This window comes from Planococcus citri, chromosome 3 (genome assembly GCF_950023065.1).
Source record: "Planococcus citri chromosome 3, ihPlaCitr1.1, whole genome shotgun sequence".
In the NCBI taxonomy this organism is placed as follows: Eukaryota; Metazoa; Arthropoda; class Insecta; order Hemiptera; family Pseudococcidae; genus Planococcus; species Planococcus citri.
The window spans coordinates 67,169,312-67,192,915 of NC_088679.1; the positions used below are offsets into that span (position 1 = coordinate 67,169,312).

Consider the following 23,604-nt stretch of genomic DNA (forward strand, 5'->3'; position numbering starts at 1 on the left):
TCGTCGGTGCAAAGACACAGCAACTACAACGAGGATGGAAAAAAAATAACGAAACTAATTAAATGGTAACTAGTTTTAAAACGAAGATGACAGCATTTGCCGAATATAGAAGTCTTATCGAATTTCCTTCTCATCCGGAGCTCGCTGCATTACGGAATGCATAATTCATTATCCTATATTATTATAGCCGAGTTCGCATCTGTGTAATAATTTTTTCACTTGTTTTAATTGACGACGAATTAATTCGCTCGCAATTCCGAAATTTTACACCTTCATCACGAGTATACGTTGCGACTGAAATCGTTTTATTGTCGGGTCATCGAGTTTGCAAAACTTGTTCACGCGATAACCAATATTTTTTTCAACGAATTACGAGTAAAAAAAAAACCAAAGTGCATCGCCGGAAAAACCGATTCTCGTGTCATATTGTAAAGTTGAAATCTGTATTGTATGCGAAAATGAACGCAGGCTATAATAATCTTACATGATAACGAGATTGCGGTATATATGTATATCTAATCTACAGCCAGATTAACGAAATTAATTTTTTTTTCCTCGCCATCTATACCGACGAGAGGATTACTTAGCGAATGGAAAAAATTGCTCTACGTTACACTCGGTTTAAATTATTAATGATGCTTTTAATTGGATTATATGGTGAAGGATGCGCGGGCATATCGCGCCAAAGCGTTCAAATAATCGAGTTTTTGTTTATATATATTTGCTGCAGCGGTGGCCGCGCGGGCCGGGCGCGCCGTCCAGCTCCAGTTGTAATGTAGCTTAAAAATGAGCCGAAAATGGAGCTTTTAAAAACGTCGAGCTACGGAACAGTACATAGTGTTGTATACTATACGATATCAAATAGATGGCTTTATGGTCGAATACGAATAAATCAAAGATTTAAGAGCGTGAAATAAGCCGTTTATATTGCTTAAATCCGGACGTTTCGAATGTAATAAAGTAGAGAAAAATTTTACCAACAATGGGAAATAGCGTTTGCAGTTTTACGGAAGAACAATCTCTGACTGAGGATGGTTAAGCTGTCCGGTACATGGTGGCCGTGGACGTGGAGACCAGCCTCGTACGAATCAAAAACCATAAATTTCGACGTCGAATTAAACGTACGAGTAACGACCAGCAAAAAGCGTAAATAAAAAAGGACAAGGGTGTTAGTTAACGATTTATTTATAATGTCCACTAACACCAACGACGACGCTTTTCTTTTCCGGCAACTTTAAACGTTTTTATTAATTCTACGCCGCCGGACTCGAAGTCCGCCGCGTGATTTGTGCTCGTCCTCGTCGTCGCTATAGATCGGCTCGAAGCCTAAAACGTTGACGGAGGAAATTGCCATATGTTGCGTGAAAGTGTGAAAATACCGAGGTATCTTTCTCGAATGATGTGACTTTCGAGGATAATTTAGTTGGTTTTCAGAAGTTGTAATCAAAGTGTTGAGGAAAGATGGAAATAAGGCAAGGCGTGGTTGAATAAGTTGGAAAAATGTCAAAGCTGGTTCTAAAGATACCAGAAACACTCAGGAACGCTTTACTTGTATTTCGGTTGTTCAAGAGATGGAGGATACCATTATTTTCAGAGTCAATTTTTGCTAGTTTTTATTATGACACTTATTGAAAATATGTGATTTTCAAAATATGGCTGGAGACTCCAGACCAACTTGAAAACCACCTTCAATCGACTCAGCATGCTGAAATATTAAGGTTTAAAGTAATTTTTTGAGTAAATTTTTGTGGTGATTTCAAGTTTCAAAAATCTGCTGGAGGGTACAGAACTGCTCTAAAACGGTTTGAAACCGTTTCTAATCGATTCAGAACGTCGAAATTATGGTACATACCAAATGTCGACTTTCATGGCCAATCTGGTAAGATTTTGATTTTTTTCAAGGTATCTAACAGGTGGCGAAGTAGTGAAAACGTAGTGAATTTATTCAAAAAGTTCACTATTACGTTCAATGCGTTCATTTGTATTGTTTTTTTTAATACATAATTTTGATTGGAATTAACAAAATAATAATTATATTCAAATTTCCTTCAAGTCTGAATTTTTTTGAAAAATTTGACTTTGGTAATTTTTTTTGTGTGTGGGGGGAGAGGGGTCGAGTTTCCAGAGCTTTCTAAAAATTTGGTTGAAAAAAGTAGTGATTTTTTTCCAAAAAAATTCCGATAAATACCAAGATCAAATTCTGGTAATTTTCAATTATTGAAGGTGGGGGGGGACAATTTGACAAATTTTATGACACTTTCTGCAGTTTTGCTAAATCATCATTCAATTTTGAGAATTCCCGATTAATTCTTGGTATTTTTCAATATCCAAGTAGTCTGTCCAAAATTTCACCCAAACGACACTTTTTCTCAAATTTTGGTCGTTTTCTGATGGCTCATCAATTTTTGATATTTTGGAGTGATTTTCACAATCAATTTTACAATTTTTTATGATACTTTATTTGTGAATATTCATTTCTGGCTCTATTAAGTAATCAAACTTGGAGATCGTCAGAATTTTTACTTTGGCCTTCGACCATTCTTATTTCATATGTATTATGTACATAATATCCTGTTGAATGATCAATAATTTTATAACTAATCCGCCTTAATTTTTCTTTGTTTCAGGTGAGTACAAATTTCCTTCCAAAAATGATAGAATATGAACTCACGTATGCGAATGAGTAAGTAATTTTATAATCCTTATGAGAAAAGTTACGTTATATGGTCACTTCAATACCCGTGAACTTTTATTTTCAATGGCAAATCTAAAACAAAATTCTAAAATCACGAAATTTGAAAATCAGCTGAAATATTTGTCCATCAGGATTGAATGGAGGTGATCTGATTTTCCGAATACGAATTTGGAAACCAGTAGATCAAATTTTTGAGTTCACAAACGATTTTGATTTTTAATTAATTTTTAAAAAATCAAACTTGGTTAAAAAATGAAGAAAAAATGAAAATTTTATCAAATTGTCCAAGAGAGCTGAAATTTGGTGTGTGCCTTATTTTCGACCCTCCAGATCGATTGGAAACGGTTTCGAACTATTTTGAGTGGTAGTTCCGAAGCACCCTAGCAGATTTTTGAAAATTGAAATTTCCACAACATTTTACCCAATTGAATTGTTGAAATGAAATTTACTTAGTACTCCATTTTTAATATTCTGAGTCGATTGGAGGTGGTTTTAAGCTGTTCTGGAGCCTTCGGGAATATTTTGAAAAATTTCAGATTTTCTAAAAATTGGTCTAAAACCCTCCAAATTAACTTTAGCGTCGTTGTTTCTTTCAAAGTACAGGATATCTAACAGGATAGTGAAAATAGTGGAAAGATTGGGATTTTAAAAAAGGGTAGTGAGAGTAGTGAAAAAAATGAAAAAATTGTAAGCCGCAACAAAAACCTTCAAATCATTAAAAAAAAATTGATTGAAATTAAGTAATACTTTGTATAAAAATTTTTTCCTGCGAAAAATTTGATTTTGTTAATTTTTTTGGGTAGTTGGGGGGAGGGAGGATCGAGTGTAGAATTCTCTAAAAATTTGGTTGAAAACCGGTAGTGAAAAAGTATAGTGATTTTTTCAAAAAAAATTATACCTTAAATTTTCAAAAATCGAAAAAAGCACTTTAATGCCTGGAATTTGGGGTAGTGATGTATTTTTGCACGATCTTTCAAATTCTCAGCTTTGTTTGGTACAAAATTGAAATCTAGTTGAATTTATAATTACCTCGCCCCATCTTTTATTACCTGAGATACGTTTTTCAAGCTGATTGATTTACAATTTTCAATTCTTATTCATTTACCGCAAATTTTGATGAATATTTTTCACTTTACTTGGAAAATAAATTAATACCACAGGTAAAGTTTATTCGAAGGTAAATTTATACAAGACGTTGACACCGATCTAACTCGAAACGTGTCAATAATCAAGAAACGTGACCGCAAGTTGAAAATTTCTTCATTTCAAATGCAGCCTTCAATCAATCCAATCACGTGTTTCGTATGATGGAAAAACCGCGACTCGACTGTCAACGTCAATTGACATCTAATAAATGAGGAATTCAGTAGTATAGGTACGAGGTGAACGTACCAAAACGTGTAATACCATATATATGGGGAAAAAATTTAATTACGGTACGTTAAAAGGATGGGGTGGTGTACTGGCTGCAAAAATAATCGCGATCCAAGAAGGAGAAGAAAATATAATATACGAATAAGTATATATGCGAAAGAAGCGTGTAAAATGATGAGTGCCAGCGCGGCGTCAGATCAAAAGAGAAAGTAAAGGGAGAGGTCAGCGAAGCTAGGCAAAAATTCAGTCGCCGAGAAAAAGGGTTAAGATGTAAGGATGGCAGCGGTGCAGAGGGTGGAAACGCGGTCGTAGAATATAACGGAGAAAACAAATATTATATTTTCCATTAATACGGAATTAATTGAACCGCGAGGGTGCGAAAGGGGAAGAATTGTAAAATAATTACTTATCGCCTTTCCCTTTTACACTTTGCATTCGCGTTGTTTCTCTGTGTGTCTCGTCGTCATCGTCGTCGTTTTGAAGCTGCGAGGAAACATAATGAAAATGGAATCGAGATCAAACGCAACTTATAATACTAACACGACTATCAACAACTGCCTACACCTCTAGTTTCGTTCTGTGTCCAACCCCGACCATGTACCCTTCTCACCGCTCTTCTCCATCAATAATAAACCACCATAAGTTACGCATTTTGCGAATTCGTAATTAGGTTATTTCGTGTACAACCCTTGGTATTTTATTAGGCTGCGTAGGATAAAGGACAGATAGGATGGAAATTCCAGGGTTTCTCAGTCGAATGCCGAAATAACAAAGCTAGGAACAACAGGTTCTCCAACTTTGTCGATAGGATTCTGGATTGCGTTGAATTGTAGGTACGAAATGATCTCGCAATTGGGTTCAGATGATGATACTTTTCGTTCCCGAATCGATGACTTTTGATGAAAAATCTCTTCTTCGGTATGGCGTCGGAAATTGATATTTGATTTTATTGATGAGCAAAAGCACCAATTGATTTCAATTTAAAGCCAAGGTTACCACGATGATGGAAAAAATTTAAATGCGATTGATCGCATTTATAGTTAATTATTAAATAAGCACTTAATTGCCGATAGAACGTCCATGATGTTTACACAAGTACAAGTTTCGATAACATCTGCGCCTAGTGTACCTACTCGATAATTATAACATGGCGAGTTGTAATCTTTTCTTCCTACAATTTCGTGTGTTTAATTCGAGTAATTTTTACATCGCCTAAAAACTATTCGATTAAGTTTGAATTTTTTATCGATTCGTGTTTCACGAACACTTCCTCTTGGTCGGTGGTTTTATTTGGGAGAAGATCGTAGATTGTTTTTCAATTTGGTAATTGTTAAATAGTTGAATTTGTAATCGAATCGTTTTTGTTTAATGTTGATTCCTGATTTCCTGATGGGAGGGAATTGTAACTGATTTGATTTGTTCCCACAAAAAAGCGAACTGCTCAATGAATTTCTTATTGAATCGTTCGTGAACGGTTCAAATGATTTATGGCGTACATTCGATGCCTGTAGTTCCTTAATAGTTCACTTTTCCAACCTACTAAATCGTTCACGAATGACCAAAAAAGTCATTTATGGAAGTTTCGTTCGCGACTGATTCACTTTGTGGATGTTAATTCGTTCACGAACGGCTCAAATAAATAATGACTAATATGTCAGCTGGTGGTTTTTCGATCATTTGCTTTTTAATCCAATAAAAATTGTTCAAGAATGACTGAAAGAGTGATTTTTGTAGTTTTCGTTCGCGAATGATTCACTTTATGGATGTTGAATCGTTCATAAATGGTTCAAATAAATAATTACACATTTTCAATCATTTACTTTTTGAACCAAGAAACGAAGAAAATAGTTTATGAGGGTGAAGGAGAGGCTTTTGTTCGCGAATGATTCACTTTATGGATGTCGAATCGTTCGCGAACGGTTCAAGTGAATCATGACAAAGGTTCGTTCGAGCAGGTGGTTCCTCAGTAATTCATGTTTTGTACCTAATAAGTCGTATTTTGTGGTTTTTCGTTCGCGAACGATTCACTTTGTTGATGTTGAATCGTTCGCGAACGGTGCAAATAAATTATAGCAAGAATTTGAGCTGCTCGCCCACCTTGAATAATTTTACCATTTTTAAATCTGGTAAAACTAGGACGATTCAATGAGAATGATTCACTTCGTGGGTGACGAATCGTTCGCGAACGGTTCACATGAATTTATTTATTCACTTTTGAAATCAAAGAGTCATTTTCGAGGTTTTCGTTCGCGAATGATTCAATTCATAGGAGTTGAATTGTGTGATGATGATTCAAATGAATGATAATGAACATTTGAGCTGATGTTTCCTTGATGATTTATTTTTGAACCAAGTTTATCGTTTAAGAAGGACTGAAAGCAAAATTTATGAGGTTGTCGTTCGCGAATGATTCACTTATCGTTCGTGATCGGTTTAAAATGAATCATGATGAATATTTGAGTTGGTCGTTTTCAAGTGATTCGCTTTGAAAATCTACTTGATACATCATTTTAAGACGAACGCCAATAAATATCAGGTTTTTCGTTTTTCGTTTGCGAATGATTCACTTTGCAGATATTGAATCGTTCGTGAACGGTTGAAATAACCTACTATTACATATTGAATGAATCACTTTCGAAATTTAGTGAATGATTGTTTACAAACAATCGAAAGAATCCATTTCCGGGGTTTTCGTTCGCGAATGATTCACTTTGTAGATATTAAATCGTTTGCGAACGGTTCAAATAATGTACACATATTGTGACACAGAATCATTTTTTTTCCAAATTAAGTGAATTGTTCACGATTAGTCGAAAGTGTCGATTTGAGGTTTTTCGTTCGCGAATGATTCACTTTGTAGAAATTGAATCGTTTGTGAACGGTAAATCTTATCATTGCATGAATGAATCACGTCTTTTCAAACTTAGTTGACTATTATTTACAAACGATCGAAAGAATCAATTTCCGGGGTTTTCGTTCGCGAATGATTCACTTTGTAGATATTGAATCGTTCGCGAACGGTTCAAATAATGTATGTATTTGTAGTATGACACAATTTTTTTTTTTCAATTTCGGTAAATTGTTCACGATTGATCGAAAGTGTCAATTTGAGGTTTTTCGTTCGCGAATGATTCACTTTGTCGATATTAAATCGTTCGCGAACGGTTCAATGTTTTATGACATACATTAATTATTTTTTTTTCAAATTCAGTAAATTGTTCAAAATTGTTCGAAAGTATCAATTTGAGGTTTTTCGTTCGCGAATGATTCACTTTGCAGATATTGAATTGTTCGGGAACGAAGTGAATCATTCGCGAATGGTTCAATGTTTTATGACACAAATTAATTTTTTTTTTCAAATTTATTAAATTGTTCACGATTGATCGAAAGTATCAATTTGAGGTTCTTCGTTCGCGAATGATTCACTTTGCAGATATTGAATCGTTCGTGAACGGTTGAAAGAATTTACTATTACATGAATGAATCACTTTCAAAATTTAGTGAATTATTGTTTACAAACAATCGAAAGAATCAATTTCCGGGGTTTTCGTTCGCGAATGATTCACTTTGTAGATATTGAATCGTTTGCGAACGGTTCAAATAATGTATGTATTTGTAGTATGACACAAATTATTTTTTTTCAATTTCAGTAAATTGTTCACGATTGATCGAAAGTATCAATTTGAGGTTTTTCGTTCGCGAATGATTCACTTTGCAGATATTGAATTGTTCGGGAACGAAGTGAATCATTCGCGAACGGTTCAATGTTTTATGACATAAATTAATTTTTTTTCAAATTTATTAAATTGTTCACGATTGATCGAAAGTATCAATTTGAGGTTTTTCGTTCGCGAATGATTCGCTTTGTAGATTGCGAAACGTTAGCAAAAAGTTCAATTATTACCTATGTAATGGCAAACATTCAAGTCGGTTGGTTCTTATTGATTCACTTTTCGAACTAAGTGAATCGTTCACGAATGAGTTATTTTGTTTGAATTTTGATATATTCAATCAATCAGTGTTGCCATTTATGTTGAGCGAAATCGAGTGCGAATTTTGATTTTAAAACAAACAGAAACGATTAGATTTTGTAACTAGTTTTTTTTTTGGGGGGGGGGGGGTTGAATCGTGAATTTTAATTAATTTTCTCATTCTCGATTCTTTTCACGCTTTATGATCTCGAAATTTTTTATTTCGTTTTACAATTTTTTTTCGACGAAACGAGCGCGAAAAACTTGGTAAATGTTTTGTGTTTTTCTTTTCAACTTCATTATATTAATAGGTGTTTTTTTCTTCATTATTATTTAATAATTCAAACTTTTTTCAACGAGTTGTGTTGTTTTTTTCTAATTTTAAAACTATTTTAATATTTTTTAATTCGAGTAGGAAAAAAATTACACAACTCGTAAGTACATATAATAAAAATTTCGGTACGACACGATGACTCGACTCGACTCGACCGAAGTAAAGTAAAAACGCAAACGCAAACTAAAAAAGAAATGAAAGCTCGTAAAGTTTCCTTTGTCAAAGGAAGCAAATTTTACGCCCCACTACAAAAAGTAATTACAATTTAAAATTCATATTTCACACCTTTCGTTTCGGGAGGTGCCGGCGCGGCGTCGTCGCGAGCAGAGTGCGGGCGTTAACATAAACGAAAAAGTTTCGGATCTGCAATTAAATGAGTCCAATTTTCATTTTATAAGAGAGACTATGGTATGGTACGCGCGACTGCGACACACGAAAAGGGAATAGGAAATCCAATATAGCGTTCGGGGCAGGACGACGGAGAGGTGCGCGGTGACAAGGGCTGGCAATATTGTAAACATTATTAAATTTTATATTAATTGAGAACAATGGGAATAAGACCGCAACCCTTTTTCACTCGGTATAACTTATTTTTCGTTACTTTTTATTTCGCTTATAGTATATTTTATAATGAAAAAACTAAGCGAGAATTATTTTTAATTAGTAAAGAAAAAATGAAGAAGAGCTGTTAGATGTTTTTTTTTTTTTATAAAGGGATTTCGCTTTTTTCTCTTTCTCTCTCTTTCTTTCTCTTATCGGGTTCTCTGTTTCTATCTCCGTCGTGTTTTTTTGTTTCGTCTTTTTTTAATTATTAAACAAACGAAAAAAGAACTTGTAATTAAAGCGTTCTTATTAAATTTGAAATTTGAACGAATTGAACTGAGTAAGTATAAAGTACGAACTATACGAAGGAGGGGGGGCGTCTTGAGAAGTTTACCGAGTAAGTATTTGCGTTCGTGGTATCGTAGTGAATTTTGCGCTGTGTGTGAGCTTTCTATACAGTACTTGTTGTAGAGCGTAGGTTAATATTGTACTATGGCGAAGAAGGTGGAAGACGAGGGGTGGGTTTCTTTATTAAAAACAAAGATATCATCGTCGAAGCATTATAAATGCAATTTTAGTACATAGAAAGCAAAAGGGATCGGTTTATAGTTGTCTGAAGGGTAATTAAGTAGTACTGTACGTATAGAAATTGGTGAAAATGTCGTCGGACGATGGACCTGAAAAGGAAAGCGTGACCTTTAAAGCAAATGTCATCTTGGAGTGAAAAAACTTATTTCTGTGTGTTTTGGGAATCGAGCTAAGGGATGGATGACGACAAGTATACGAGGGCAAAATTAGGCGTATTTAGAAGTTCTTTTGTTTCCTCCTTACGCGGTCTCGTATATAAACGAGGCGAATTTAAATGTTACTCGACGACGAGTTGAAATTAAGAATAAGGTTGTGGGAATTTTTACAGAAATGGACGATGTATTAAAAGCGTCGCTAGAGTCAGCATAAACATGTCTAAATGCCAAATCAAAAAGGTTCCCGTGTACGATTTCACCTTTCGAGCTGAAATTTGATTATCGTCGCGTCAAGGAGAAGGCCTCGATGCTCGAATTGAAACGTATTATTTTTGAATTTTTTTTTGTCTCGAGATTAGCCCACTCTTCTCTCGAGTTATTAATTCGATAATGCGGAAACAAACCAGACACACGATTCATCTTACGATACCGCTGCACAAGAAACAAAACGACGAGGAAAAGTTCACAAAGCGAGCTTGCGAATTTGCACGTTAAACTCGATGACGAAGAAGAAAATTTCGAATAGAAAGCTAATTAAGTCCCACAGGGCCCCGAACATCCATAAATCAAAGGTTGTAATTTCAGTATGCGTATTCTTATACACGACTAACTGGCAGGGGGGAGGGCGCAGTGACCGGGAGGGAGAGGGGAGAATAGAGCGAGGCGACGATGACACCGTGTGACAAGCCAAAGGGTTACCAACAACGCCTTAAATCGCCCAAAAACTAGCTAACAAACTGAGAATATTATTAGTTAGCGTAGTTTAAGAAATTAATTGACTTCGCCGGTGTTTCGAATAATTTACGATATTATCCGCGGCTCCGAAGTTGTAAACCGTTAATAATTACTGCTTAAATCTGACCGTATTCCCTTAATGAGAATTGAGGCGACGAAAGCGCCCTCAGTGGTGCTGCCTGCCGCAGCCTCCGACAACAAGCTGCGCTGTTGCGCCATTTTCCGTACTGGTGTGCTTTTTGAGTTTGAATGCGTAAAAAATTATACGAGTAGATGTAGTTGCTGATGAGGAGAAATTTTATCTCGTCAAAAAGGGGCTTTTTCGCGAATTCCGATGCTGCATTAAAGATTAATGTAGGAGACATGTCATAAATTGACACCTTCGTGTGTAGGTATATGGAGCTATTATACACATATGTACGTGTACGTTTAGTTTTAACGTTATCGTGTGTCGTATATGTATAGTACGTAAATCATTCAAACACGTATCTATGTGTGTATAAACTTGGAAGGAATTATTAGATATTTGATAGCGTGTATACAGGATGTCCCCGAGTGTGAAAAGTTGGCAAAATTTCAACCTATGTAGAAGACAAAATTGTGCATGTTTACGTTGTAAATTGAAGTAGAAGTAGGGCATCGTACCTAATGAAGATTTTTACTGGTTTTTTTTTTGTCAAGTGTTTAAATTTTTCCAGCTTTTATCTTCATTTTGCTCAAAAAAAAAAAAATTGAAGAGTGAACCTTTCTCCTCGAATAAAATAAGTAATTGAACGAAATTGCACAAAATGGTTTCGAAATCATGAAAAAAATTAGCCAGTTTTTTGGTTTTTAAACCAATCTTTTTATGAATCACGTGACTTTTTTATCCTGAAAAATCGATCTTTTTAGTTTTTCATTTCTTTACCTTATTCATGACTGAATATAATTTTTGGATATTTTTTGTCCCCCCTCCCCCCCGAAAAATGCATCATTTTTTTATGCTTGATCGTCACTCTTTGGCTAAACTGTCCATTCAGTTCTCTGAGAATTTGGATTGTTGGATGTTTCATAAGTACATATTTTATTGACGAAATAGATGAAATTCTGAAACCATCAGGCACAGTGGTGAAGGAAGGAAGGGGAAGGGGAATGAAGATGGTTCAGTAAAGTGGAGTTTTCTAAATTCAACTCAAAATGTGTCAGAAACAAAGTCGATCCTCTCTGCATGTTGGAAATTTAAATGCTGTACAATTTTCTTTTGTTTTTTTCTCCACCCTCTCAGTGTTTTTTCAAAAATCTATTTTTTGTGATGAATAAACCCAGAAAAAATTATAAATTTTTTAGCTCAAACGAACGACTTTCCAACTTTATTAGCTCATATAATGTCTCAAAAACAAAGTCTGGATCAAATTTTTCTGTAGAAAATTCAACGTTCTACTTTTGCTCCTTTTCATTTTGAGGGAAACACTCGAGGTGATCGCGATTTTTAGAAAGATCATGGTGTGAAACCCCTGTAACCAAAATTTCAGCTACCCTAATTCGTTTTTCGATTTTTGAGGAATTTTTAAAAATATAAAATTTACCACTTTTGGCGATTTATGCTCAAAAAAAAAATCATAAAAAATATTTTTTCTGTGCCTTTTGAATGATAAAAATTGGTTCGAGCTCAATTTCATCATTTACAGTACTTTTGGAGCCTCCAGCAGCGTGATTTACGAATATGAATTTGAAAATTTTGATGAAATCGGAGATCGTGTTAATAAAATTGCCTAACCAGTTTGCCGTAAATACCATGCGATTTTTTTTTTTTTTTTTTTTTTTTTTAAATGGAACCCTTGAATTTGGGGGTAAATTGAGTCGAAATTTGTGTCTTGAGTAAGATTTATTCCCACGTGCTTTTTTCTGCTAGAAATAGCTCATTTTAAGCAAATTAATTTCCTTCATAAGAAATCTAAAATGACGCTGGGAATGGCGAAGTACTTGATATTATTGTTAAGACTACTTTTCATCATTTTTATATTTCCTACTGAATAAATATTTTGAAAAAATATGCAGAAATTGTCGAAAATAGTCAATTTGAGATTTTCAAAAATCGCCAAAAATCAAATAATCAATTCGGGCAGCTAAAATTCTGGTTATGAGGGTTTCGGACCATTAGATCGTGCTACTTTGAAAAGTCGTGATCTCGTTGACGAAAAAATTATAAAAGTGAGGTATACTGTTTCTTGCCAAAAATTGCTGTAAATACCCAGGTATTCGTAATTGTATTTTTGGTGAAAAATTCTTTTAAAAATTTTCCTTTTTCTTGCCTAAACTGTTTAAAAATTTCGTTTGTTCACAAAAATTGTGAGAAAGTCTCGCTTTTTTGACAACACTTTTTAAAAAGTATCACTTTTTTGCCAATAATTGCCAAAAGTCAGTGTTTTTTGCCAAAAATGAGAAAAATCTCAGTTTTACTAAAATTTCTGAAAAGTCGTTATTTGCTTAAAATTGCGAAAAATTTTGATTTTCTTTCATAGATAATTGCCAATGTCTCACTTATTTCCCAAAAAGTTTCATCATTTTGACTTACTAAAAATCTTTACCTTTTATTGAAATTGTCATAGTCTCGTGTTCAGCCAAAAATAGCAAAAAGTCTTGCCATTTATCACAATTTTTAGATAATGTAATTTTTCAAAAAAATTGATTTTTCCCTCCAATTTTTAAAAAATTTTGATTTTTTACCAGAAAGTTGCCCAAAATTATCACCTTTTTGATAAAAATTGTAATCGTTAGATCTTAATTTAAAAGTTTTGATTCGTTATTTTCTTTGCATTAAGTAAATTTAATCAAAAAGTTTTTTGTTTTGTTTTGGTGGATTTTTTTCTGCATTAAAATGCTTTGCACACGTTTTTATAACGTTTTCGGTTATTTTTTCAAACTTTTTTGGTTCCTAAAGTTACTTCTCTTTTTTTTTTTGGAAAAAATTGAGTTAGAGCCCTGAAAATTAGGAAGCTACACGTCCCCCTCCCCCCCCTTGATCATCATTACTCGTATAAGTAAAATAGTGAAATCAATACAAATAATTCGCACAAAAATACGTATTATCGATGTTGATAATGCTCTTATTTAATTTATCGATTATTTTAATTATTCCTCAGAATAAGAAGTATAGGTGTTTGTACTTTTTAATGGCACTTAACGTCACCCTGTATATAATTTTTGACTTCAGCGAAAGAATTAAGTACGTGCACATGTAGTACTTGGTATTAGGCATGTTATTTGTTTTGTTATAAAATCGATACAGATGAGTCCGTCTCGCCCGCACTCGTAATGCCTCCCCTATGATATTATGATGGTCATAGTTCGATAATCTGACAAAACAGTCAACAGTATTAACTGATATTTGAGAAGGTTTTTCGTCATAATGATCTGCGGCCTTTGTAAACAATACACTTACTTATATACTCGTGCTCGTGTGTGCGGAGCATACTGCATGAGTGTGGTAGTTGTTGTTGTAGTAGTAGATGTGTAATTGTGGGTTTTGAAACATACTATACGAATCACACAAACCCCCCACCCTCCCACATCCCCCGGTCCATGTTCCATAGTCCATCTCAATATACGTAGTACTGTCATCATTTTTCGCGAGGCCGGACGTTAAAATATAAAGTAATTCAATCCTCTTTTCGAGGTTTTTATTTAGACAGCAAATGGACACGACGAAATGAGACGTACTCTGTACTGATCGTACGTCTATACGTACTCGTATATAAGGCGAAATGTCATCCGAGTTTTCTTTTACGGTTGCGTTGGTTGGTTTGGCCCTGATGGTCGTTAGAATGTCTGTCTGTGTATAGCTTTCGTGTATCTTGGGCACTTTGCCATGCGATACTTTAATGCACCCTCTGAGAGAACGGATTAATAACCGTAATCGAATGGTGGATTTGCACGTTTCTCTCGGTGTGTATTTCGAATCGACATTTGTATGATTTATATTAAAGGGGTGTTTTTGCTTTGATAAGTAATAAGTAAATAGGGCGGTACTCACCTCTCTTTTTTTGTTCGTGAGATAGTTCGCGGTTGAGACTTTCTTTAATTTCACGTTCTTTCAAGAGTTCTACTCTCATTTCGGCTGGAAAAAAGAAGAAAATGTACATTAATATAAATTGTTGGTCAATAGATGAGAAATATTGTATTGTATTTATTTCTAAGATTTGATTAATTAGGTCGTGGGTGTTGGTGGGAAGATTGCTGCTTTGCTGAAAATCTGGAAAGCTCTCAAAAATATCTGAGTTTTGCTTTGAATCTAGAGGGGGTTGACAGTTATTAACGTACTAGGGAGGGGCACAGGGTGTATGGTTCTTGCAGTGAAATCATTTTCTTTTATGATTTTTCGGATCAATTTTTCAGCTACATTTTGTATTTCACTCGAAACAAGAGAGGAGGGGAAGGAGGTAACATTTTTTCTAATCGGGTGTGTCTGAAAACTTTTGTCTGAGATTAAACTTGAGATTGAAGGAAGGGGGTTTAGAGTGGACCTTATTTCGAATTTTGTCGATTCTACATAGATTTTCAAAAAAGGTGTCAAAATTCGAAAAAAGTATTTCTGAATACCCCTCCCTCAACTCTCATAATAATTATGTGTAAAATTCGAAAAAAAGGGAATTGTTACATTTTTTTTTTCACCCTTATAATCCTTGAATTTGGTCCATTTTCACTCGAAATTCTATAAACGTTTTTTTTTTGACGGGAGAGTTGGTGCTTTGGAAGAATTTTGACACAAAAATTGAGAAGTTGAAAAAAAATCAGACTTTCTTTTTGGTTTGAGAGATTTTGTACAGAGTAGGTAATCAACTTTGATCGGAAAACCGATGGGGTTGAGGAAAAAAAATGAAATAACTTGTAAGAATTCTATCGCAGAAATTAAAAATTTTCAATAAAAATGTTTTCGTCACATTTTTTAATTTTTTTTCAAACTTTTTGAAGAGCTCCTGCGGCCCTCTTTTTGGAATTGAGCGGAAATAAAAAAAATAATGAATTTTTTCTCGTAAAATAAAACATTTTTGAGCGGTGGATCATTCGGGGGAGGGAGGGGATGATCTATCGAAACGAGAACAAAATTTGAGAACATCTCATATATGTAGATTTTCATCAAGAGTTTTTTTTAAGAACCTCTCGTCCTCTCTACTTCTGAGAATTTTGAATTTTTTTGATTTCGTGACCCCCCTCCCTCAAAAAAATGGCTGTAACTAGTGTAGAAAGAACACATCGATTTATGATTCCAAAACAAAAAATTTACCATTGCTAAATTTTTTCATTTTCATCAAATTCTGTCAAAATGGATTGAAAAGAACTCAAGAATGATTTCACGATGGATTTATTTTATCGTGAAACAGATTTTTACAGAATTTTTTTCAATTTCAATCAAAATATCATTTTTTCCCGCCATTTTTGACCATAAACGCAGACGATCGAAACTGATAATCGTGAATTCAGCCTTTTAAACATCGCGTGCTACGTACACCCGATTGCATTTCATACACCACACGACACTGCACAAATGATAAACACTCGAGGCGCGAGATGTTTTGATGTCTTACAAGAGACCATGCAAGGGAGAGGGATAGAGAGAAAAAAAAAGCTATATAACTAACGTAAAACTTGGCGGAAAATTACACGGAACATGTCGCGTGTTTCCGTTAATGGAAAATAAGCGAGGGAGACCAAAGAGAAAAGTATCTATTTTTTGCGAATTTTTTAATTTCGTGTGCGTTCTGCTGGTAGAGTTCGGAGCTGAAGAAGAAAAAAAAACCGTATCCCGGGAGGGTTTAGTCCACTCATCTTTTTTTTTCTTCCACGGCAACGACCAACGACCGTTTAACGCTACGCTATAAATATCGAGAAATGATTTTCGCACAATGTTTTCTCTCTTTTGGAAAGATTTCTTTCTTTTTCTCTCTTTTGGTCGAATCTCGCTCCGTTTTTCATTTTTCTATTATTAAGGTGCACCTCTCGCGCTGGTAAAAATGAAAGAGGGCAAACTGCGCTAATCTAGCTTTTGTGATTTACGGAGTTCCGTATATATACGAGTAGTATACGTACTCGTACTCGTAGTATATATGAACTGATGGCGAAATTACGAATCATTCTCGCGGGATGGCCTTCTCATCTCTGCGCTATACGTATACGTAAAACCCAAAACGCTAAAAGATCTAGCCAAGAAGAGTATATCATATAGGTGCACCTCGCGTCAAATAATTTTGATTTATATTCTGATAAATAGAAAGGAATTTACAGACGTTTAATCTTCAGCTCTAGCTCAATTTTTACTCCACGTTCGCTCGCTATCAACTTTATACACCGGCCATCAACCGCCTCCTTCGCCTTCGAGTACGCACAACGCAACAGTTACAACGCCTATTACTGATAACGTACCAACGCGCCTGCTTACGTATTAAATCTTCTTCTCTCCGGTGTACACATACGTTAGCTCCGCACAACTTGCCCCGCCTTTTCGAAACAAAAACACTGAACCAAAACACGCTCTTTTGTACCTTCTTTGGTAAATTTTATAAATTACTTTGCTCTCGAAATCATTTGTCACTTGTACCACATAGGCATAGGCCTACTACTCAACTACGTGACTTTAAAATGTCGCATTCATTTTTAAACAAACTAAACGCCCGCCTATTTATCGTCGTCACGTGAATAATGAAACTAGTATTGTGTATTTATTTTTTCCTCGTCGTCTCACTTTCCATGTATTTATTATACACACTTGTTCGGGCTTATTCTTCTGCTTCTTCTCGTTGTTGTTTACAAACGAGCTGGCATTTTTTGGCAATAAGTAATTTTCTTCTAACCATCCGCGTAAGTGTACATGAAAACCATTCAGCCATCATTTAGCACATTATTATCGCGTAAAATTACGAGGCAATAAAATTACTTATACAGCTAATTCTATTCAAAATATTCCGAGATGTTGTTGTAATAAATGTTCTCCGATAAGTGGTGGTGTATTTAGAGACAAACAATATTAAGTATTTTCTTTTTTTACTCGTCATTTTTATTGTTGCGAGGATAACTCATCTGTCCTAATGCATAATCTTTCAATAGTATAAGGTGTAGTACCTATCTTATATTGAAAAGTTGGAATTTTCCACCTCCCATCCACCAAAGTTGTTACCTCGAGTGAAAAAATAATTCTCTATTTTTTATTCCTCTTCTATCTGCATAAAAAGTGGTTGAAATTTTTTTCTAAAAATCAGTTTATCAGAATTTTTTGTTTTTGCGTAAGTATTCTTAAACATACTTAGTCCCCTTTTCAAGATGAAATTTCCCCCAGCGTTTCAAACCATATTGGGCCTCCAATAAGAATCCCCCCTCCAAAAAGTTGAAAAAATCAGAAAAAATGAGAATGAATCAAAATCAGTTGGGCCCCAAATGATGTTGGTTTTCTTGAATGGGGCGTCCCAAATTTGGAGAAAATATTTAATAAAAGATGAAAAATTGATGTCTGTAGAAATTTTTTGAAAAATTTTCATTTCTGAGCAGAAAATACCCAGAGATGATTCTGTTTTTTAGAAAAAACTTCCTTCAGCCCCCCCCCCCCTTCAACAATATTGGCCACCCACATAAAGGACCTTCAAAATTAAAAAAAATCTTGACAAATCAGTAGGTTGGTATTTTTAAAAAAATGCAATCTCCTTTCAGGGTTTTTTTAAATGACTTCTATTTTTCGTTGTGTCAATTGGCAATTAACGCCGAAAGTAATTAATTATTGAAGCTAATCGCTTGGTCCTCCAAGCACTAATCTTGGCTACGTCAACTCGTCCAGTTACAATAAAAATTGAAAAATCAAGGTAACTTCCTCCAACTATGAAATTAATCTGTCCATGAATCAAATTGAAGAGCTCTATTCCAAAGTGGGTTAAGTCACTTTTTCCCCCAAAAAATTCGTTTAAAACTTTTGATGCTGAAATTTGTTCTGTTTGCAAAGGTCAGTGCACCTTTCCTTTCTTTGGACATAGAACAATTGCTTGTAGAAAAATTTACTTTGAAAAATCGATGACTTGAACCCCATTTTTGAAGTGAAAAATCTCCGTAAAACGTGTTTTTTTTTTTAAATGACTTAACCCACTTTGGAATAGAGCTCTTCAATTATTTTTAAAAACTTATGGAGGGACCAAGTTCCACTTTTTCATCGTTAAGGTGTAGGAGGGGAGGATGGAGGTCGAATCGAAAACATTAAATAGTGCTTTTCTGATAAAGATGGGCCAAAATCAACGATAATTACAATTTAGAGAGAGAAAAAAAGTAAAAATATTCATTTTTTTCATTGTTTGAAGAAGGGAAGTTCCACTTTTCCATCATATTGTAGAGGAATCAAAAATATTTTTCCAGTCTTCCAACTCCAAGTGATGTTGGCCCCTTGTGCAGAACGCAAAAAATCCTTATTTTTCAGGAAATAACCTTCCCAACTCTTCATTTTTTTTATGAGAATATTGAGATCAGGAGATGGCACTGAAAAGAGGTTATTCAGAGCGATTCTAACATAAATTGAAGAATCGTTTAATATTATTTATAATACATTTTTTTGGAGTTCTTCAAATGTGTGTGTGTGGGTGGGGGCAGGTTCTGCACAAAGTGATCAAAATTGCCTGGGGAACCACGGAAGGTTTTTTTTGAAATGGAGTCATTTTTTGGGGAAAGTTGAAACCCAAAATTAAAGACCTCGAACAAAAATCATCAATTTCTCGTTTTTGTTTTCAATTTGGAGGAGAGCGAAACTATTGGGTAGCATTTTGATGCATAAAATATAAAAGATACTCAATTAAAAAATTTTTTTCCAACTTTGAATCGCTCCTAGAACCACTTGATTTTCGGTTTGGGAGCTAAATTATTGTTCACGGATTTTTTTTTCTTAAAAAAAAAAACAATTTTAGGAAGTAGGAGACAAAATTTTTTTTATTCATTTCCAAAAAATTTGTTTTCACAAGGCTATCAAGTAGCTCCCCCTCCCCTCTTAGAAAAGCTTATGATCATGATTTCGGAAAAAAAAAACTTAACTCATTTGGTTTACTTATGAAATTTAATATTGAAGAGTAAAAAAACGAGAAAAATTGGTAGATTTTAACTTGATAAGAAATATTTTATTTCACGAATTTACACACACAACGTTTCGGCACACAGTGCCTTCATCAGGTGATGAGAAAAGACTAACGCTAGTGGAATAATACGAGTACGATGAATCGAGTAAACGAGATAAAATTATCAATTGAAATGTACCAGAGCTTTATACGAGTCGAAGCCTGCCACATCGGTCTTTTTGTTGATACAATTCGGATTACTTAAAATATGTAGGACTTCGGTAGTTTTTCTCTTTTGCAAATTCCCACAACCCTTGTGTAAAATTTTAGCTTCGTCAAAATTAAATTTATGATTGTATTTTACAGCATGTTCCGAGAGAGCAGTATTAGTTTTTCCATTTCTAACATCCAAATTGTGCCTAAAAATGAACTCCTCACCAAAAAAAACATCGTTTTTATGGATCTTGAATAGCCCTCGCTTGGGCCTGTTCTGTTTTCTTTGTCAAAATTAACTTCCTTCCAAAAAAACATCATTCAAATTCTAAAATTTTAAAAGCCAAAAAAAACTATACTTGTCCTCACATGAAAAAACCCTCGTTTTTATGTCTCTCGAAATGCAAATTTTCAGAAGCTTTCGCTCGAGCCTGTTCTCTTTTCTTTTTCCAAAATAACTTCTTTCAAAAAAACATCATTCCAATATTGAAATTTAAGAAACCAAAAAATAAACTCTTCGCATTGAAAAAAAACTCGTTTTTAGGCATCTCGAAATGAAAATTTTCAAAAGTTCTAGCCCTCGCTTCGCTCGAGCCAATTTGTTTCTCATTTTAAAATGGACTAATTTCATGTTTTCAGGCCTCCAAAAATCCAGAAAACAAAAAAAAAAAATGTATAAGTCATGTGAATATTGTATAAATTGGCCAAAATTGATGCATGTTTTATTTATTCATTCATTTGTAATTTAAAAAGTTGATAATCGAAGTTTAGCTGTTTTTTATATCCGAAGAAGTATCTAGTTTGAAGAGAAGCTTATGAAATAAAATTACACCCCCCCCCCAAAAAAAAATCCTCTTTAATTAAAGTGTGGGGTAGCATAGAAAATAAAAAGAAATCTCAAAGTGGAAAAATTGGTCTGGAAAACCTGGAAAAGTCAGGGAAAATCATTTCCAGAAATGAGTGGACACCCTGTATTCAAAACACCCATGACCAATGTCCTTGCTGGAAAATTTGCATAATTATTCATTATTTTATAGTTTTATTTTTGATTTTCCAGCATGTGCAGAAAATTTGGTAAAAAATGTATGTCAACAAACCTCTGAATTAAATTTTGAGTAAGTTTCTATCGATATGTCGATGGGGCAAATATTTTCGGGGAATTCCCTTTCGACCCCCCCCCCCCCCCCTCTTCTCGTGCTTATTCCAAGTGCTTTTGAAAAATGAAATTTTATTTTATTTTCAAGTATCGATCTTTGAAATATGAAGGAAGAAGGAAATACTCATGGTTTGTAGTACAACAAACTTGTAAAATATACGAAATGAAATTGAAATTTTTTATACCACTATTTTCCTCCCTACTCTTTCAAATCAAAAGCTAGAATAAATACGTCAAAAAAATCTCGAGTTTTGTGAGATATGGTCCACGAAATTTAATATATATAAGGGACATGGAGAACTAAAATTTTACCTTCTCATCAGGCTGGGTCCTCGACTCAGCAATAATGTCATCTCCGCGATAATTTCCGAAATTTCTGTCGATAAAACTAGAATTCTCAACATTGTTTTGAAATCATATCCTCGAGACATTTCCCCATCAAAAACCGTAACATTCGGAAAATTCAACTTGGAAATCATCTCGCAGCAGCTGCGTTGATTTTTTTTTTAATTTCAAACAGGATTACCTCATGGTAAAGGTCTATATGTATACGCAAAGAAGATGAGGAAGACGAAACAGCATCGATGTGCGTTCGTTATACACATTATTCGTGCGGAAATGAAGATTGTTATATGTCGACGAACATTTGAATTTGGAATTCGATTAAATGTAAACGGGTTAGAATTGCCCCAACTTGTTTACATATCAGGCGAGGGAAATAATATTTCGGCTAGGTACATCTTATCCGATTTCTTCGCTTAGCCTGGCGCGAGGGGTAGCGCGGCGCGTTTCTTGTTTTCAACCCCCGTTTACCCCGAAGCATATACTCTTTTGCCGCCGTTTTGAGTAGTTTAATAACGCATCCTGCGGCGTTTAAATCTTCTCTCGCGGAGTCCCCGAGACCCGATCGCGCTGCCGTATTCGGCTGACTGCAGGGGGATGCCCTGCCACCTCGTCATCTTCGTGTACACAGCTTAATGTTCTTAACAGATCAACTCGTTTTCCGTAATAACATCAACAACAACAATAACAATAACACAAAGGAAATAACATCCGCGTGTAGCCCCGATGTGCAGTGGTATAGTCAATGGCAGAAGGAATATCGGGTTCTTTATGAATTTTCCTATTCATATTTCACGTAGGTAGTAGATATGCAAGCCCAATAACTGGCGAAGAAAAAAAGGACTCGGAGACGGTAAATGTCGAATTAGTGAACTGAAAAAGACGATACGATGAAAATTATAGAGATTAAACCCGTTAGCGAAATAATTTCATTACCAGGATCGATAATTGACGCTTCGGGGGTACCATGTGTGTCGGTGGATGGTGGTCCAAGCAGAGAAAAAGCCATATTGCTGAAAAAAATTCCTTTAATAGGTTTCGAATTTTTCGAAAGGGTAACGCCAGAAATTCCACCAGAACGGTATACCTGATAAAAATGGGCTTCCGTTCGACCTCTGTTTATCGTTTTTATATATTTAGTAATTGCCACACAGCACAGTCGTAGCCGCACAGTAATGTTCGTAGGTATATGAACCTATAGGTAGATACACAGATACGCGAGCAATTTCCTAAATTAATGTAATAATAGTAATTTGGAAAGCGAGCTGCGCGTACCGTCGAACGCGCCCTATTTTATACTCTTTTTTTTCTCTCTGTTTCTCTCTTTCCGAAAAACTTATAAGCAATTTTAATCTTTTAGCCGATTTTAATTGAAGAAATCGTTCATCTGGAAACGTAGAGGTAAATAACGCCGCCTCGCCGGTGTTGACGAAAAGTACGACAACGAGCCCTTCTCCACCCCTCCAGCCTGTCACTATATCGATTCGTATATAAATAACGAAATTAATTCCATCTCTGGTAATACGAACGTTGTTGTTGTTGTTGTACAGCGACACGCTATTTTTACAAATCATCGCCTCATCTGCTGCCTGCCTGCGTTTAGATGTCGTCAATTAAAAAATACCTCCTCATCGGTCGGTCGCGTCTCGTAAATTAACTCATCATCAATGCGAAATTCCCAGCGATTTGAAAACATAAGTACCTACTACCTAGCCTAGCTCTAGCGAACACCTACCTACGTATTACGCGTAGGTGTGGACGTTTTTTCACGTCCCCTTTTCTTTCTCTGCTCTTTCTCCGACTCCTTCTATGTATATTCCCACAAAATGTGACACGTGTTTGTCGGCACGCATGTGTGTAATGCATATGTTAAAAAGTAAATGAGTCGGTGCATATAAACTCTGCGAGTGTTGAAGATATAATGCGGCTCTCGCACGTGTAATTACATACGTATAATGCGACGCAAGGTGACACCGCTCATTTGCTGTTGTTTTGCTACAATTATTATCGTAGGTTTTTGTAATATTATTTTCGCATAAATGAGCTCGAGCTATTCGAATAGCAACGTTGTATGGTGAGAATATGCGAGTCAGCGTGTAACTAAAATTTTTCGAAAGAGGTATAAGATCAAAGGAGCTAAACAAAACGTCAGACTCCGGTAATTTTGGAAAAATTTGGGTATTTTTGACGAAAAGTGGGCACCTGAAGCATCTAATCGACAATCTGATTATTTTCTGAAACGATTGGGCTATCTATAAAGTTCATCTTTGGAAGAAATCATGATCAAATATGTAACTTTTGGCCATCTTCAATTTTTGACGATTTTTCGATTCAACAGTCGGAGGAGAGGAAAGGGAAGTCCTGTACCTCACTTTTTGCAATCGAAAGAATGATAGTTGGAAATAATTACGGACTTTAAATCAATTATTGGATCTATATCTATTG

At 35.0% G+C, this 23,604-nt stretch overlaps 1 protein-coding gene across 6 annotated transcripts in view; it reads right to left on the minus strand.

Moving 5' to 3' along the window:
• The window catches only part of dac (dachshund), a 254,479-nt gene that overhangs the window by 39,724 nt on the left and 191,151 nt on the right, over nucleotides 1-23,604 (minus strand). For all 6 annotated transcript variants that reach the window (XM_065354037.1, XM_065354036.1, XM_065354035.1 and 3 more), the window contains one exon: nucleotides 14,408-14,491. In XM_065354037.1, the coding sequence (XP_065210109.1) occupies nucleotides 14,408-14,491 (84 nt within the window). The remainder of the gene's footprint in view (nucleotides 1-14,407; nucleotides 14,492-23,604) is intronic.